Genomic DNA, 16386 nt, shown 5'->3' on the forward strand with positions numbered 1-16386 from the left:
CACTCTCAACTCCCTGGGGAGCATACAAGCCGAGGCAGCCACCGGGCGCTCTGGGCTTTTAAACACCCGACCAAGGTTCCCATCACTCCTGGGTAGGGAGCAGCGTTCACAGATAAATACCCCTGCTGAAGAGTATGAGCAACTGGGCAATAGTGGGACTCGAACCCGCGACCCTCGTATTGAAAGACGAGAGCCCAAACCACTACACCACAGCGCCTCCGAATATATATGTGAAACTTTAAAATCGCCCCCATCAATATATAATATATTGTGTAGAATTGTCTCCTAAATATACTTATTCCACTCACAAGTGTCTACCTATTGTACTTTGTCAAACTACACTTGAATGAAGTATTATATAATAATTACATCAAATGAAATTCTGGACTTCAATGACATATGTTTGGTTTCATAACCATGAGCACAATAATCTAGGTCAGGAATCTGCGTTGGAATATAAATAATACGTGTGTTAAACTTTAAAATCGCCCCCATCAATTATGCATATAAGATGTATATTTTTGTATGTGCATTGATGTATAGAATTGTCTCCTTAATATACTTATTCCACTCAAAAGTGTCTGCTTATTGTACTTGTCAAACTGCACTGAAATGAAATACGATATTATGTTACTAAAGTAAGAAAATACTTTGTTTGTTTAGTTATAGTACTGGTGCATGGTAATGAGGCTTTCATACCTTTTTAACATTGTAAACAGGTAAAACTACACAGTCGTGTTGCACCTGCATAGTTATTTGATTTTGCTCATAAATATGTATTAGGGAGACATGTCTCCTAAAGGTGGCTAAAAAAATTACTGTCTCCTGAATGTGCTATCTGGAGTAAAAAAAACGTTAAGGAGACATTTTTATGCACATGTAAAAGCTATATCTGGAATTGAATTTTTTACTGACTCAAATTGTAAAAGCATCAATTTATGCTGCTATAAGAAGCACTCTCTAATATTGTAGAAGATACATGGTTTCTATATAGGGGCAGTCTGAACAGAAATGTAAAATGTCCCCCAAATATACCTATTTTGATGATGTCTCCCAAAGGTCCCATGCAAAGTTATATATATATATATATATATATAAATGCAGCTGTTGGGGGAATATACATCATTATAATCCGTATCATCAGGGGAATTTGGCGTTAAGGTGAAATTTTTGATTCTCCTTAACATCTTTATTGCTTTGTGTGTCGTTCCCATTGAGAAAGCCACGTCAGACTTTCCCTATTTGACCTTAGAGGGGGTATGTACTTCCAATTTAATTTTCGTTGAATTCGAATAAAGAGAATCGCAAATACTATCGATTCGAAAATTGGGGTGTATATTGGGTTTGATGAAAAAACGGTCGAACGGGGCAAATCATATTTATGTCACTTGCTGTCGCGGGAGGACGAGTATATTTTATTATCTACCGTCGATCTGTTATCTACTAATGTAACAAATCTTGATATTATCAGCGCATTGAATATACTCGTCAAATAAAAACTTAAGACAAAACATTCATTTTTGCAGCTTCAAAAAATTATTCAACTTGTTCGCACGCACCGTGCGTTGTATATATCCGATCCGAGAATTCGATCGCTCATCTGCTCAGTTCAGCTATCTGCGCGCGGCGCGGCGCGCGCGCACCAGTACCGAAGCTAAAGCTGCGGCGCATAGAGGTATGAGCTGGAGGGACTCGATGCCGTACGTACAGATGCTACGCTACATGTGCCATAAATTCTCGGTAAGCTTTGTTTTCTCAACTGTTGTGTCATGATAAACGTCTAGATCTAGAGATAAGTAGGCCAAGCAGAATACACCGACCCTGTGTTTATTTTTAGTGCATTTGGCCCGCACTGAATAAGAAATAGGTCACACGATTTACTGAGGCCCCACTCATAACAAACGGGGTTAGTTAGACCGTTAGAAAGCATAATTGCGGCTATAGTATTGGGCCTTTGGGGGAATATACATCACTATAATCCGTATCATAAAGGGAATCGGGTGTTAAGGGGAATTTTTTCCTTCACATCTTTATTTCTTTTTAAATTGTGTCATTCTAATTGGGAAAGCTTTGGGTATAGGTCTAGGGTGTCCGGACAAGTTGGTTATCCGGACAAAACGGCAATTTCAAGATAGACCTAGATCTAGACCTAGTCTATTTAGAAGCAAGATTCCAGAATTTGATTGAATAGACCCTATATTGTCAAAAAATATTATAAAGCACAAATGCTCACAGATATTTTTATTACTTGAGCCATAGTTTTTGTGAAATTCAAATGCAAAAGAGGCGATTTTACTTGTGTTAAGCATGCGCGCACCGTGGGGGCTTTGGGGGCGCTAGCCCCCCGGGTCAAAGTTATAGGGGGCGCAAAATTTTGGTTAAAGGGGCGCAAAATTCTGCCAGGGGGGGCAAAACTTTGAGTGAGGACCTTAAAATTATTAATGGTCGAGCCCCCCGGGTGTTCAAATCCTGGGTGCGCGCATGTTAAGTGTCCGGACACCATAGGCTAGTTTTTCTTGCTTGTTTCTAGTAGCTGTGGTTAGACTTGAAGATTCATAATTGTTAGTGAATCCATTGAGTGCATGGGTAGATTTATGTTAGTCACGTAACGAAGTTGAACTCTCACTTTAATTTATACCTGCCAGCTTGAGTCATCCCTAGATACTGACTGCGAGTCTTATTCATGCACGCTCTCTCATACACCTATTTTATACAAATATTTATTCATTTTTTGATTTATCAAAAATTAACTGAGTTCCCCTTTTTTCAGCATGGACAAGAGACATCCAAAAATGGCCCACAGACCAAAGGTAAGTTTCATTAAAAATAATGCATTGCCTATTAAGTATTGAAACATATTCTGATAAGTTGTTAAAAAAACGATCTGCATCTGACCTACACATATTGACTTAGAAGCTAGAGATGACCATATTGTATATTAAGGGAAATTACACCCAGACATTATTGTGCAGTCAGTAAAGGGAGAAAAATAAGCTGAACAAACTGTGACTTTCCAAAGTTTTGATTTACACCCGTCATGGGCTCCTTGAATTCGCAACGTACGGGCACAAAATGGCTGCCAACGTGGAGAACTCTCCATTCACTTTGTAAAAAAAAATTCACATTTTCCTCTTTTTCCGGAAAACGTAGACAAAAATTTGTTTTTTTTTTCAGTTAAATATAATCAATTTTGCAGCATTCCAGAAAGAATGGTGTTGATTCCTCATTTCAAATATGATTTGGATCCATTTTATTCCCCATGTATGACATAACCGATTATGCTAACTGGCTATAAGTTGCCAATTCAAGGATGCCCATCACAGGTGGAAATGATAACTTTGAAAATTCATAACTTTTAAATGGATTGTCCGATTTTGCTCAAATTTACACAGTTTGTTCATCTTATTTTTCTTCATTAATTGACCACACATTAATGTCTGGGTGTAATTCCCCTTTAAGATTACATTACCGGTATAACCTACTGAAATGTGCAAATTAATGAAATGATTAGCAATTTTAAATGAAAGCTCATATCTAACTTGTATTGTAACTGAAATTTATTTATTTATTCATTCATTCATTTATTTATTTTTGTTATTATTATTCATTTATTTACCAGTATTCATTTTTTTTTTTTGGGGGGGGGTGGTGCAGTTTTTGGAAATGGACCACGTGCAGACATGACTTTCAATATCGATGATATAAATTTAGATGTGTATCTTGCACGGAGAACGCAGCGCGCGTTCGGCTCAATGCTATTATTGTAAACCCAATTTAGTTATTAACTGTTTTTCTTTCAACTTTTCTTTTTTTAAATTTTGAAGTAGGAAGTCTGAGATAGATATATAATAGTTAGTACACCAACCTATTCTCTATGGATTTTTTTCTTACAACTATTAAGCGGAAACGTGTATGTAAGAATGCAGCAGAACCCTTATATATCTACTGGATAAAGAACAAACAAGATCCACCAGGGACTGAAGTCAAGTTTGTTAGTGATGTTATAGGTTAGTATCTTGTTCTTGTATAATGAGAAAGCTTTTGTGAGTTTTGGTTTCAGAAGGTGTTAAAATGACCTGTTGTCTGTATACGGTTTTATTCAAAGACAAATTTAAAGATAGACTGCAAATTTACAAATTTCCCTAAATCTCTAATAATTCACTAAAAATTCATGCTAAAAAGAAGACTACACCTGTACAAGCCCTTGCTCCAATTTAAAAACTCTTTGAACATGTGCTTTATGTTTTATACATACTTTTGTTTTGTTGAACATATTTCATATAAATACACTTGCAGCGAACTCTACGTCACGTTTTGTTCGACTGGGGAGGAGGGGGGGGGGGGGGGTGAAACAATCCCCACTTAAAGGGAAACCCACCCTTGGAATTATCGTGTTCTCAAATCAAATGAACAAAGTGTACAAATTTGAGCATAATCAGACAATCCGTTCAATACTTATAAATTTTCAAATTCTCCAAGATCTTACGATCCCTGTTGCTGACGGGGAACCGTGCGCTCGGCAACATTGATGGAATTGTCGGACAACTCCTCATTCACTCTGTGTACGAAATTTCAAAGGTTTTTTCGTATTTTCAGAAAATTCAACAAAATTCAGATTTTTCTCTCCAGTGTGTCATGTCTTGGTTGACTCTGCATGTATTTGGGAAATATGATGATTCCCAATCTCTTAATGTCACTTTAATCCATAAAAAAATTATACAAAGTGAATGAGAAGTTGTCCGCAAGTACGTCACAGATTATCTCAAATTTGCTGACCGCACAGATCCCCTTCAGCAGAAGGGATCGTGGTATTATTGATAATTTAAACATTCGTAACCTTTGAACGGTTTATCCGATTTTGCTCAAATTTGTTAATCTGATTTTCCTTCATTCTATGAGAGCACGATAATTCCACGGGTTGGTTCCCCTTTAAACAAAAGAGTACCTGTAGAGTCCCCCACCACTGCCTTAAAGGAGAAAGAAACCCTGGATTCAATTTGTTACCAGTTGATGAAGAAAAATATGATGATCAAACTGCAAAAATTTGAGCAAAATCGGATAATCCGTTCAATAATTACGAATTTTCAAAGTTTCAGTGATCTCCTAGTTGTCATGGGGATCCTAATAATTATGTAATTAGATCAAATATACCATGATTATTCAACATCATTCTTCCAAAAATACTTGTAGAATTAACTTACACATGTATGTTATACTAAAGAGAAAAATGAAAACTGTGTCCACTTTTCTGAAGAAAAGAAGAAAATGATAAATTTTGTGTACAGAATGAATGGAGAGTTGTCCGCAAATACTTCACAGATTTGGTGAACGTAGCCGACTCATTGGTCGACGTTGCCGACTCAAGGATCCCCATGACAGGACATCACTGAAAATTTGAAAATTCATATCTTTTGAACGGATTATCGGATTTTGCTCAAATTTTTACAGTTTCAATTTATTTTTCTTCATCTACTGAAACAACATAAAATCCAGGTTTTCGTTGGTGACAAAGCATATTAAAGGCTGTGTGTGTTTTTTTTTATATTCGGTATTACGTTCCAGATGAAAATGCTTGCTACTAAAGTCATTCCATTTTCTCTGGTTTAATTAATTTTCATGCAGGTAGGTATCTCACGTTGCCTTCCCAATATTTCTCTTTTTTTCTTTAATGCTCCAGGAAATGGACTGTTTGCTACAAAGACTTTTCAAAAGGACACCTTTATAGTAGAGTATGGAGGGAAGCTATTGAGAGGAAACAAATGCAATGACAAGGAAGAAACAAAGAACAATGACTACAAATTCTACTTCAAACACAGAGAAATAACACATTGGTAAGATTATGTATGAAGCTTATTTTCTTGAAGAGAATCTTACATGTATTGATAGATTCAAGAGGGTTCTGATCTTTGAATTATAAGGTCCGGTCCCACAGAGCTATATGGCCTAATCATGGCCATAACACGTCCCAAAAGTGGTTAGCCGTGAAGCAGATGATGTTGTCCATGATGAGGGCAAGTTTAATTCTAATCCCATTGGGATATTTCGATCACTTCAGTCCATGGGGGATGGGGGGGGGGGGGGGCTTTTTGCCCCCTCCCTTCTGATCTCGGCCGTTAATCGCACGATCGTGCTGAAATTCGGCATGCACATAACCTGTGATGTTAACTCTCAGATTGCGTAGTTAAATTAAAAAGAAAATTTATTGATTATGCTTATCAAGTGTTAATTATGCATGCACGAATTCTAATAAACAGAAATAAATCACTTACAGGAGCTCCAAATGTGCTGATTTGTGGTCTACATACTCCAAGTAGTGTTCCCAACAAATAATCTTGAAAAATAGAATTGCTATCAAAATTAATTTCTTATGTATTTTATTGTTTTGTGAATTTCTTATGTATTTCTCTGTTTTTTCGATATGATTATTTCTATTTTTTTTTAGTGGATATTGTCAGTGACATTATTAGAGCCATAAAAAGTCCAATTAAAAGATTAATCTGGCAGAATTACAAAGTCGAAATACGAAAATCATTATAAAGGATTTGCCAATGATTATCGGGCAGAACTGTAAGTCGACCTACGAACATTATGTTTTATGGAATATCGAGGTGAATAAAATAATCATCCATTTTCATTGTGACTCGTCTGACATTTTCAGAAAACTTCATGTTTCCAGTTTGATAACTTGAAAAATATTTTTCTTAGAACTTTTCTTCCTTCAAAATTATATCAAGGGCATAGCAACCCTCTTTTTTAAACAAAAAAAGTTTGGTCAAAATTTATTCGTGTACGAGATATCCAAAGTTTTCTATTGTGGCTCACATGACACAAGACTCTCTTTACCTTACTGTACTCCATTGGATTTTGTTAAGAAAGTCTGTTGACTGTTCTCGATAAATTTATAGATCCATTGTGATAGGCCAATATATATATATTTAAAAAAATCCCATGTGGCAATTTTTTTTGTTTTTACATAGGTTGCATTTTAGTGAGAAGGTCTATGGGTATTGCTGTCCAGTGCTGTCAGTTCCCACCTTAAGTCTCACATGAAAATCTTCATGTCATGTATTGGGAAGCTCTCAGTCTCACGTGCTCAATCAATCATTCTCAGCCTTTCTAAACAGGGTCTACATCTTATTTCTAGTCAATCTAATTTCTCCTGCATTTCCTGCCAATGTCAAAATATGATAAGTCTTCCATCATTTATCCATTCTAATTTCAGCATTGATGCCTATGACTCGATGACCAATGGCAGGTATGCCAATGATGCCAAGGGATTGAATGAAAATGCAACTGTGCGGAAGGTGGTTGTTGACGGAAATCCTCACCTGATAATCATGTCTAAGACAGAAATTCTTGCAGGGGAGGAAATCCGATATGACTATGGAAATCCAAATGCTCCATGGAGAGCGAGTATTAATATCAGCAAGGCACCAGAGCCTACAGCAGCCGACACCCTGATTCAGGATACTGTCATGTCACCTGTTGAGCCTGTTCAAGTCATTAGCAAGGCACCAGAGCCTACACCAGCCGACACCCTGATTCAGGATACTGTCACATCACCTGTTGAGCCTGTTCAAGTCATTAGCAAGGCACCAGAGCCTACACCAGCCGACACCCTGATTCAGGATACTGTCGCGTCACCTGTTGAGCCTGTTCAAGTCATTAGCAAGGCACCAGAGCCTACACCAGCCGACACCCTGATTCAGGATACTGTCACGTCACCTGTTGAGCCTGTTCAAGTCATTAGCAAGGCACCAGAGTCTACACCAGCCGACACCCTGATTCAGGATACTGTCACGTCACCTGATGAGCCTGTTCAAGTCATTAGCAAGGCACCAGAGCCTACACCAGCCGACACCCTGATTCAGGATACTGTCACGTCACCTGTTGAGCCTGTTCAAGTCATTAGCAAGGCACCAGAGTCTACACCAGCCGACACCCTGATTCAGGATACTGTCACGTCACCTGTTGAGCCTGTTCAAGTCATTAGCAAGGCACCAGAGTCTACACCAGCCGACACCCTGATTCAGGATACTGTCACGTCACCTGATGAGCCTGTTCAAGTCATCAGCAAGGCACCAGAGCCTACAGCAGCCGACACCCTGATTCAGGATACTGTCATGTCACCTGTTGAGCCTGTTCAAGTCATTAGCAAGGCACCAGAGCCTACACCAGCCGACACCCTGATTCAGGATACTGTCACATCACCTGTTGAGCCTGTTCAAGTCATTAGCAAGGCACCAGAGCCTACACCAGCCGACACCCTGATTCAGGATACTGTCGCGTCACCTGTTGAGCCTGTTCAAGTCATTAGCAAGGCACCAGAGCCTACACCAGCCGACACCCTGATTCAGGATACTGTCACGTCACCTGTTGAGCCTGTTCAAGTCATTAGCAAGGCACCAGAGTCTACACCAGCCGACACCCTGATTCAGGATACTGTCACGTCACCTGATGAGCCTGTTCAAGTCATTAGCAAGGCACCAGAGCCTACACCAGCCGACACCCTGATTCAGGATACTGTCACGTCACCTGTTGAGCCTGTTCAAGTCATTAGCAAGGCACCAGAGTCTACACCAGCCGACACCCTGATTCAGGATACTGTCACGTCACCTGTTGAGCCTGTTCAAGTCATTAGCAAGGCACCAGAGTCTACACCAGCCGACACCCTGATTCAGGATACTGTCACGTCACCTGATGAGCCTGTTCAAGTCATTAGCAAGGCACCAGAGCCTACACCAGCCGACACCCTGATTCAGGATACTGTCACGTCACCTGTTGAGCCTGTTCAAGTCATTAGCAAGGCACCAGAGTCTACACCAGCCGACACCCTGATTCAGGATACTGTCATGTCACCTGTTGAGCCTGTTCAAGTCATTAGCAAGGCACCAGAGCCTACACCAGCCGACACCCTGATTCAGGATACTGTCACGTCACCTGTTGAGCCTGTTCAAGCCTACAGCCCATCTCAAGTCATTAGCAAGGCACCTTATGAGTCTATTTCAGCATGCAACCAGACTGAGAATGATAACAGTAGGACAACAGATAAATCTAGTCCAAACTGCACTCTAACAGATGATACGAGCATCGGTGGCTCAAGTGACGAAAATACCAATGACTGCGATGGAATGTTCACAATCAAACGGCGGCATTTGGAAAGTTTTACAGATGATGAGGACCGTGACCCTGACTATATCCCGTCTGACTGTTCTAACATTCAATCTGATTCTGAAGGGAGCATTGAATTTCCCCTCACCACAGCGAAACCAAGTGTGGAAAGTCGTCAGTGCAATGAAGACAAGAGCATTGCTTCTGACACTTCTCATCAGGAGAATAACTCTGCAAGTGATAGAAAGAAACATTACAAGAAACCCTACCGTTTCTGTATATATTGTAAAATTTTTAGAAGCAAGCTTTCTGATCACCTCAAGAAGAAACATAGTGATGAACCTAGGGTCAAATATGCACTCTCTCTGCCTAAAGGCGAAAGAGATGTTGAATTTGCGAATATAAAGAAAGAGGGAACATTTGTAGTTAACAAAAGGAGAGTGAAAGAAAATGAAGCATCTTTTGAGCGTGAAAGGGGGCCTAGCAGCTTATCTCCAGATGATATTGTCATATGTGGCACATGTTCTGGTGCCTACGCCTCCAGTTACATCAGAAAACACAAACGACTGTGCATGAGGAAAAGTGATGCAAGCAAGCCTGCTGGAAAAATTCCTATAACTCTTCTTAAGATACCAGATCCAGACAGTGATTTTGCCTATGAGATTTTGGGCAAATTTAGGAAAGATAAAGTGGGGAGGATATGTCAGGAGGATCCAGTGCTACTTGAAATAGGGAAGAGACTCTGGTCCAAGCAGAAGAAAAAAGTGGACAAGAAGGTCCAAGTCAAGAGGTCAGTAATGACAGATATGCGTAGGTTAGCCTCACTGTATGTGATATTTGAAGAGATGCAGGAGACATTAGGTACCCTACCGATAAAGGCAAACAACATCTCAGATATGATGCAGCGTGCAAATTTTCGCCATCTGGAAGAAGCTTTGGAACGATATACAGAGAGAAATGAAGAAACTGACAGTGTCACCGGTGTCAAAGCAGGACTGAAACTTGGGATCTACTATCTACTCAAGTCAGCTGCGAAAATACTGAAAGCCACATATTTGATGGATGACAATGACAGAGCAGCTGAGGATTTGGACAGATTCACAGCAGTACTTGAATTACAGCATAACCACATGTTTGGTGATGCCACATACCTCTTAAACAAGAGAAGAGAAGAGAAACTGAGAAGACCCAGTGACCAGCCCCTCGAAACTGACATCAAAGCGATCAGAAACTACACTACGGAGACGATTAACGACATTGTCATGGATGAGTTTAAATTCATTGACAAACACAAGTTCGTTGAGCTCCGCGATTGTGTTGTCACAAGGTTGACCCTTTTTAATGCAAGAAGGGGAGGAGAACCCAGTAGGTTGCACGTATCCCACTGGAAGGATGCAAAAAACGGCGTCTGGCTTGACCAGCAGCAATTAAATAATCTAGATCCGATAGACAGACGTCTAGCACAAGAACTGAAAGTAGGCTACCAAACAGGCAAGGGGAAGCATTTGGTGCCTATCCTCTTTCCCAAAGACACACATATTGCTCTTGATCAACTTATCAGCGAAGATGTGAGATCTGCTGCTTCAGTGAGAGAAGACAATACTTACCTGTTTCCCACAACCGGCACATCAGATGGGCATGTGTCTGGATGGCATGCGCTAGACAATGTCTGTGAGAAGGTACATCTTGAAAACAGGCGCACAATTACTGCTACAAAGAACAGACATAGGATAAGTGTCTTGTTTGCACTTGCTGATGTTCCAGAAGCAGAGCGAGGCTTCATATTTAAGCATCTCGGCCATTCTGCAGAAACAAATCGTAACATCTACCAAGCGCCACTGGCTGTGAAAGAGATAACTGTCGTGGGAAAACAGCTTCAGAACATGGATGGTTCAGGTGATTGCTTATTATCTATACATTAAATTATTAATGCTGTACATGGATAACCATTTAGAATAATTTTGTTCAGGCTGTAAATGTGGTTTGTCCTATCTTTTCAAATATTGTAAATGATAATGCCCCTTTACTAAAAGAGATGCATAGTTCTTTGGGGAAAAGGATACATTCCGGATGTTTTGAGTGAATTTTTTAATGTTGCAATCGAACAAACAACGCGGAATGCAACTAAAAACATAAAAACAGTTTTTAGGTTGATCTTTTCTTCAGTCCATCTTATCTCAACGGATGGCTCTAATGGTATGGTAGGATAGGAGTAATCTTCTGAAATAATGGGTTCTATTGCACGTATAGGTATTATGATAAAAAGTTCACCATATATGATTTTTGTCTTTTTGTTCATTATTTTACCCTCATAAAGACTGGAGGCCGAAAGCCCCCCCCCCCCCTAACGTTTCGTACATTAACTCCAGATGCCCGTACTGCAAAATTTTCGGATAATATTTTTTCACTCATCACGCAACTTTAGAGACCAAATTTGGCGCGCCTGCACCCCTTTGAAAAAAGTTGGTCGGCCAGAAAATGGGTCAAAATGTGATTTTGGGGGATTGAAAGAGTTCAATTGATTTCCATAAAAATCAGGAAATTTTTCCCCTACAAAATGGTACAAAAATTATTAAAAAATCGGATGAGAAATAATTAAGTAATGATTTTTTTTATACTTTTCTCATATCTCACACTTCTTAACAAGTCCCTATGAATACTCAATGGGCCGAAGTGATAATGTCATCGCGTCACAATTTTCTTTTGATTTCATTGAAAAATAAATACAAAAATATCATTTTCAGGAAAACTAAACTAAATCCGCCATTCTCACATCTCCCAAAATGAGAAATCATGTCTATTCTGTCAAAGTTTGACGCAGGGTTACATTTTTCCACCATATCATACATTAACTGTGTAATAAATTGTGACGAGATGACATCATCACTTCACCTTATTGACCCTAATGAATATTCATAGGGACTGGTCGAGTAGTGTTTTTCTGAAAACTAAAAAGAAATCATAACTTCATTATTTCTCATCCAATTTTTATGATTTTTGAACCATTTTGTAGGGGAAATTTTTGTGCTTTTTATGAAAATCAATTATTTTTGGTCCAGAGAACTCTTTTGAATCAACATTTCAACTCATGAAATTCTTTATGATTGCAGGTGGCAGCATGGGAGGATCCTCAGCTGGGCGTGGGTCATCCAGTGGTGGGTTGATTTCAAGTACTTCATCTACCAGCGCGGGTTTTGATTTATCTACTTCTGCAAGTAGTTCATTCCATGGAGAAGGTAGAGCTTTAGTGTGTACAATGTTGCACCATTACCATTTTCTTCTTGTACCCATATCTTTGTAATTTGAATCATTTGGCAGTGTTCCACTAATATTATTTGGAATTAAGCCCAACTTTAAGAATTTGCATCTCCCTTTTCTTAGAATACTATGATATCTTATATTCATGTGAGAATTATTTCTTGACCAAAATAAAACATTGGTCGTACTCCTGCAAATCTAGAGTTACGGTCTGAACTATTCGATTAATGCCCATTGTTTTGTCACAAGTATACATTTGCATTCATTGACCATTAAAAAGCCGGGGTGGGGGGGGGGGGTGACACTAAGTGCCCCCCTCCCACTGATCTCGGCCATGGATCGCGCAATCGCTGTGAAATTTTGCATCGAGTCAAGCATTTAATCTACAAAATTGAATTGTCAATTTTTCAAAGATATTTTGATTGTTATCAATTAATTTATGCTAATTCACGTCTAAGTAATATTTGTCGTCCTAAATCTCAAAATAAAGCATTGAAACTTCTGATTTTTGGTCTTCATGTTCTTTCTATCATTCTCAATGATTTCTCATGAAAAAAAATTGTGGGATCGAAATTGATTTCTTTTGTGTTTTTATTGTTTCTGAAAATTTCTAATGTATTTCTTTGTTTTTGCAACCTTTTGTTTTTTTATTTGTTTGTTTTGGCGGGAAATTATTCCAAATCAATTTTCAGTCATAAACCCACAAAAATCTAATCAATATCGTAACTTTTGGTGTAAATAATGCAAATTATCTAATTTCCTTCAAAAAGACAATTTGCTTTGGATTTTTACACAAAGTCAAAGTTTTAGCAATATTGCTGTTGACTATTTTAAAAGGGGCATGGCTTTGCGACCCTATACGCAGGCACGCTATATTTGGACTCAAAAGTTGCGCAAGTTGAGCCTATATTGATCAGTTGACTGACCTGCAGTTCTCGTTTTTCATGACAGGTGACAACATGGAAAGACCTGCTGCGACCAGATCCAATACATCATCTAAAGCTGAATCGGTGACAAGTTCATCAGATACCGGTTTCAGTTGCAGCCAGCCTGCTCCTTCAAACAGTGGCAACCTGTCCGATGCTTCAGCCAGTTTTTCACGGGTCGAGAAAGGTGATAGGCTACTTTCTTAATTACTTTTTTTCCTCCACAATTTCCATGAAACTTCACTATATGAAATTGTACATATCTCTCAACTAAAGATGAGTGTTTAGGTATTACTATTAGTAGAATAAACCCTGTCAAACAAAAACTTTTTGACAAAGTTGCATTTTGAAACAGCGCAATAGCCAGAAGGATCGACTCTTGTGATTGTTCAACTTTCATGATGTAGGCATCATTTGCATGTTAATTTCAATGCAAATCTGTTGAGCAAAATTAGATTTCATTGTTGTTTTAATGGTATATTCTCAGTGTTAAAAGTATAATGGAGGAAAAATCACTTTATTAAAATATGTAGAACGAAAACAAAGTAAAGTTATTTATTTCTCATCATTAGAGCGCAAGTACACAAGGTGGGCAAGGGAAGAACAAAGGAAGGTGGAAGAACATTTTCGACTCTATATCCGCGGAGAAGCCCCCAAGAAACTTCCAGGTGTGTATGTGTAAAACAATCTCTCCCCGCCAGCAGTGCCAAACATTTTGTTGATTGACTTATTACAAACACGATAAATCCAATAATTCCCATATGAGTTTCCCAAAAACTTTTAGAGTAAAATCAACGGAGCTCAAGACGCAACGCGACGTGACGTGACGCGACTCAAAATACTCAATCCTTAGGTTTTCAAGTCTTTTGTCCGTCCGTCCCGTTTTTATTTCATTGTTCTCAAGAACCATGTGATGGTTTGACATACCTGCCAACTATTATGATTCTGGCGTAAACTTTACGATTTCTCCTTGTAGATTACGCTTTACGAATCAGTGTTGAAATATTACAATTTTCTGATTTTTTGAGTATTGTTATACTTGTAATGGCTGGAGTGAAGACTAAAATTCTCGTGTGTTGTGAAGCAGTTATGCACGATACTGTCCTCCGTGATTGTCTGTCAAAAAGGTTACTTTTTTTCCTCTGAGGTTGGCAGGCATTGTTTGAGATCAAAACTTGGTGTGAGGGTATAATATGGGGGGGGGGGGCACAATACTTTGATCTGATTTTGATCTGATCGAAATATATAAAATATTCAGGCAATAGTTGCAGTATGCGAGAAGGCGGAAGCATTCAATTCAAGTGAACGTCATTTAAAAGAGCTTTGTAAAGATTGTGAGCTCATGTTATAGTATGCGTCGCAGACAGGTTGATCGATTCTTTTGTAAGCTACCCAGTACTTTTTCAAACTTAAAGAAACCTATTTGCTAGAAGTATCATGTGGCATACAGTAAAACTACTCAGTTTCACAGATCACTCAAAATCCTATAATATTATTGACCTGAAGTCACTCAATAAGATATTTTTTTCTTTTAAAACAATCTAAATGTGATATGTTGTATTTGTCTTTTTTTTTGGGGGGGGGGTGGGGGGGTGGGGTGTTAAATTCTCAAATTTGGCATGTGTGTATAAGTATGTAAGTACATGATTTTGTAAACTTGTTGTACAAGCAAACAAAGAATCTTAGATTTTAGCCCCAACTTTTAAAGTTTAATGTTGTTTTCACAGTGCAGTCATGCTTTGTGTTCTTCAATATGATTAAGTATCATCTTAACTTTTGTTTATTGATTATAGGGAAGAGAGAGATCATGGAATTCCTGCGAGCGAACCCATCATTCCCTCACCCCTACGGTACAGTACGGAACAAACTCATGAATGATGTGTATAATAAAAGGGAAAAGAAGTCACTTGAGATACATTGAACTTTTGCTGCCAGTTCTTTAGAAACCATTGGCCAAAGAGAGTTAAGGAATAATCAAAATGGAAAACCGTGTCTTGAACCTGGTTTTCATATTTTGGGGAAAAAAGAGACACAGGAAGACCCCTGCTTGACCGAGTTTGCCCATAGGTAGAGACATAATAGAAATACATATGATTGAAAATCATCTTCAGCTCTCTGCCTTTGCACAAAATCTTGGTGAAAGATTTCTTCCCGCCCCTCCCAAATACGGCCGGAAAAGACAAGTTTGCCGGGGGGGGGGGGTCAAAATTGGATGATGACATGTTATGTATAGTAGTCTCGATTCACTTCATCGATTTATCCAATTTACTTGATGCAAATGGATCCTAAATTGATTCACAAAATCGCAAAAACAGTCACAAATTGATACTCTAATGGAGTTGAAAAATAGATATAATGACCATAGATAATGACAGATTCATGACATTTCCTCACGTAACTTTCCATAAAAAGTGTTATAAACTGCAAGTTTGATGTCCCCTTTTGAAACGAACCGTCATAATTTATTCAGGACACAACAATAACACTGTATTTATCGGTCAAGAATGTAGAGCATCTTCATGAAGAATAGGGCATTCCAGCTAAGAGTGAATGGAAAGCCGACGAGGCCGGTGAACTGAACAATAGCATGGCACGTTTGGTGAATAAATTAGGAGCATCGGCAAATTCTGTCAAAAAGCGATCACCAAATTTAATATACATTCATAGCACAGCTTGTATATATAAATCCAGCCATTGGGGGAATAAACATCGTTATAATCCATATCATGAGGGGAATTTGGCGTTTAGAGAAATTTCATAAAATGACATTTAGTTGTATGTTCCCTTATCTGAGCTTGTCATGTTTAGCTTTTACATGTAGGTCTATACAAGTTTTCATTTGGAAATTATTAGAGATTTTATGAATCAGTGTAAGGTTTATTTTCTTCAAGTACATAGATAAACTGTGTAAATCAATCAAGTGAATCGGGACTGCGCTGTACATAACATGTCGTCATCAAATTTTAAACTCCCCGCGAATTTGCATTTCGCGGCCGTATTTGGGAGGGGGTGGGCAGTTAATATTTTTTCTTTTATTGCAGTAACAAAGACGAATTTAACATTCAGGTATCTGTATTTTGGTTTTACCCCT

General features: G+C 38.6%; 1 protein-coding gene across 2 annotated transcripts; it reads left to right on the forward strand.

Annotated features, from left to right (window-relative positions):
• The first annotated feature begins 1237 nt into the window (after window positions 1-1237).
• On the forward strand, window positions 1238-16103 carry LOC105437092. 2 transcript variants are annotated; one of them, XM_011663323.2, is made up of 9 exons: window positions 1238-1740; window positions 2771-2810; window positions 3902-4007; window positions 5678-5831; window positions 7223-11007; window positions 12222-12347; window positions 13321-13482; window positions 13868-13963; window positions 15089-16103. In XM_011663323.2, the coding sequence occupies exons 2-9, from the start codon at window positions 2772-2774 to the stop codon at window positions 15214-15216; spliced, it is 4596 nt and encodes a 1531-aa protein (XP_011661625.2). In that variant the 5' UTR covers window positions 1238-1740; window position 2771; the 3' UTR covers window positions 15217-16103. The 2 variants fall into 2 exon arrangements, with proteins under 2 accessions (XP_011661625.2, XP_030830091.1); XM_030974231.1 differs by lacking the exon at window positions 1238-1740 and having other exon boundaries at window positions 2743-2810.
• The last annotated feature ends 283 nt before the right edge of the window (window positions 16104-16386 follow it).

This window comes from Strongylocentrotus purpuratus, unplaced genomic scaffold (assembly GCF_000002235.5).
Source record: "Strongylocentrotus purpuratus isolate Spur 01 unplaced genomic scaffold, Spur_5.0 spur5_scaffold_7, whole genome shotgun sequence".
Lineage (NCBI taxonomy): Eukaryota > Metazoa > Echinodermata > Echinoidea > Camarodonta > Strongylocentrotidae > Strongylocentrotus > Strongylocentrotus purpuratus.

Excerpts from the sequence above, each read along its gene's own strand:
- LOC105437092 (XM_011663323.2), top strand. The coding sequence starts at position 2,772 with ATGGACAAGAGACATCCAAAAATGGCCCACAGACCAAAG. Across the intron at positions 12,348-13,320 it reads TAGTTCATTCCATGGAGAAG|GTGACAACATGGAAAGACCT; the intron begins GTAGAGCTTTAG and ends TTTTCATGACAG. Across the intron at positions 13,483-13,867 it reads TTTTTCACGGGTCGAGAAAG|AGCGCAAGTACACAAGGTGG; the intron begins GTGATAGGCTAC and ends TCTCATCATTAG.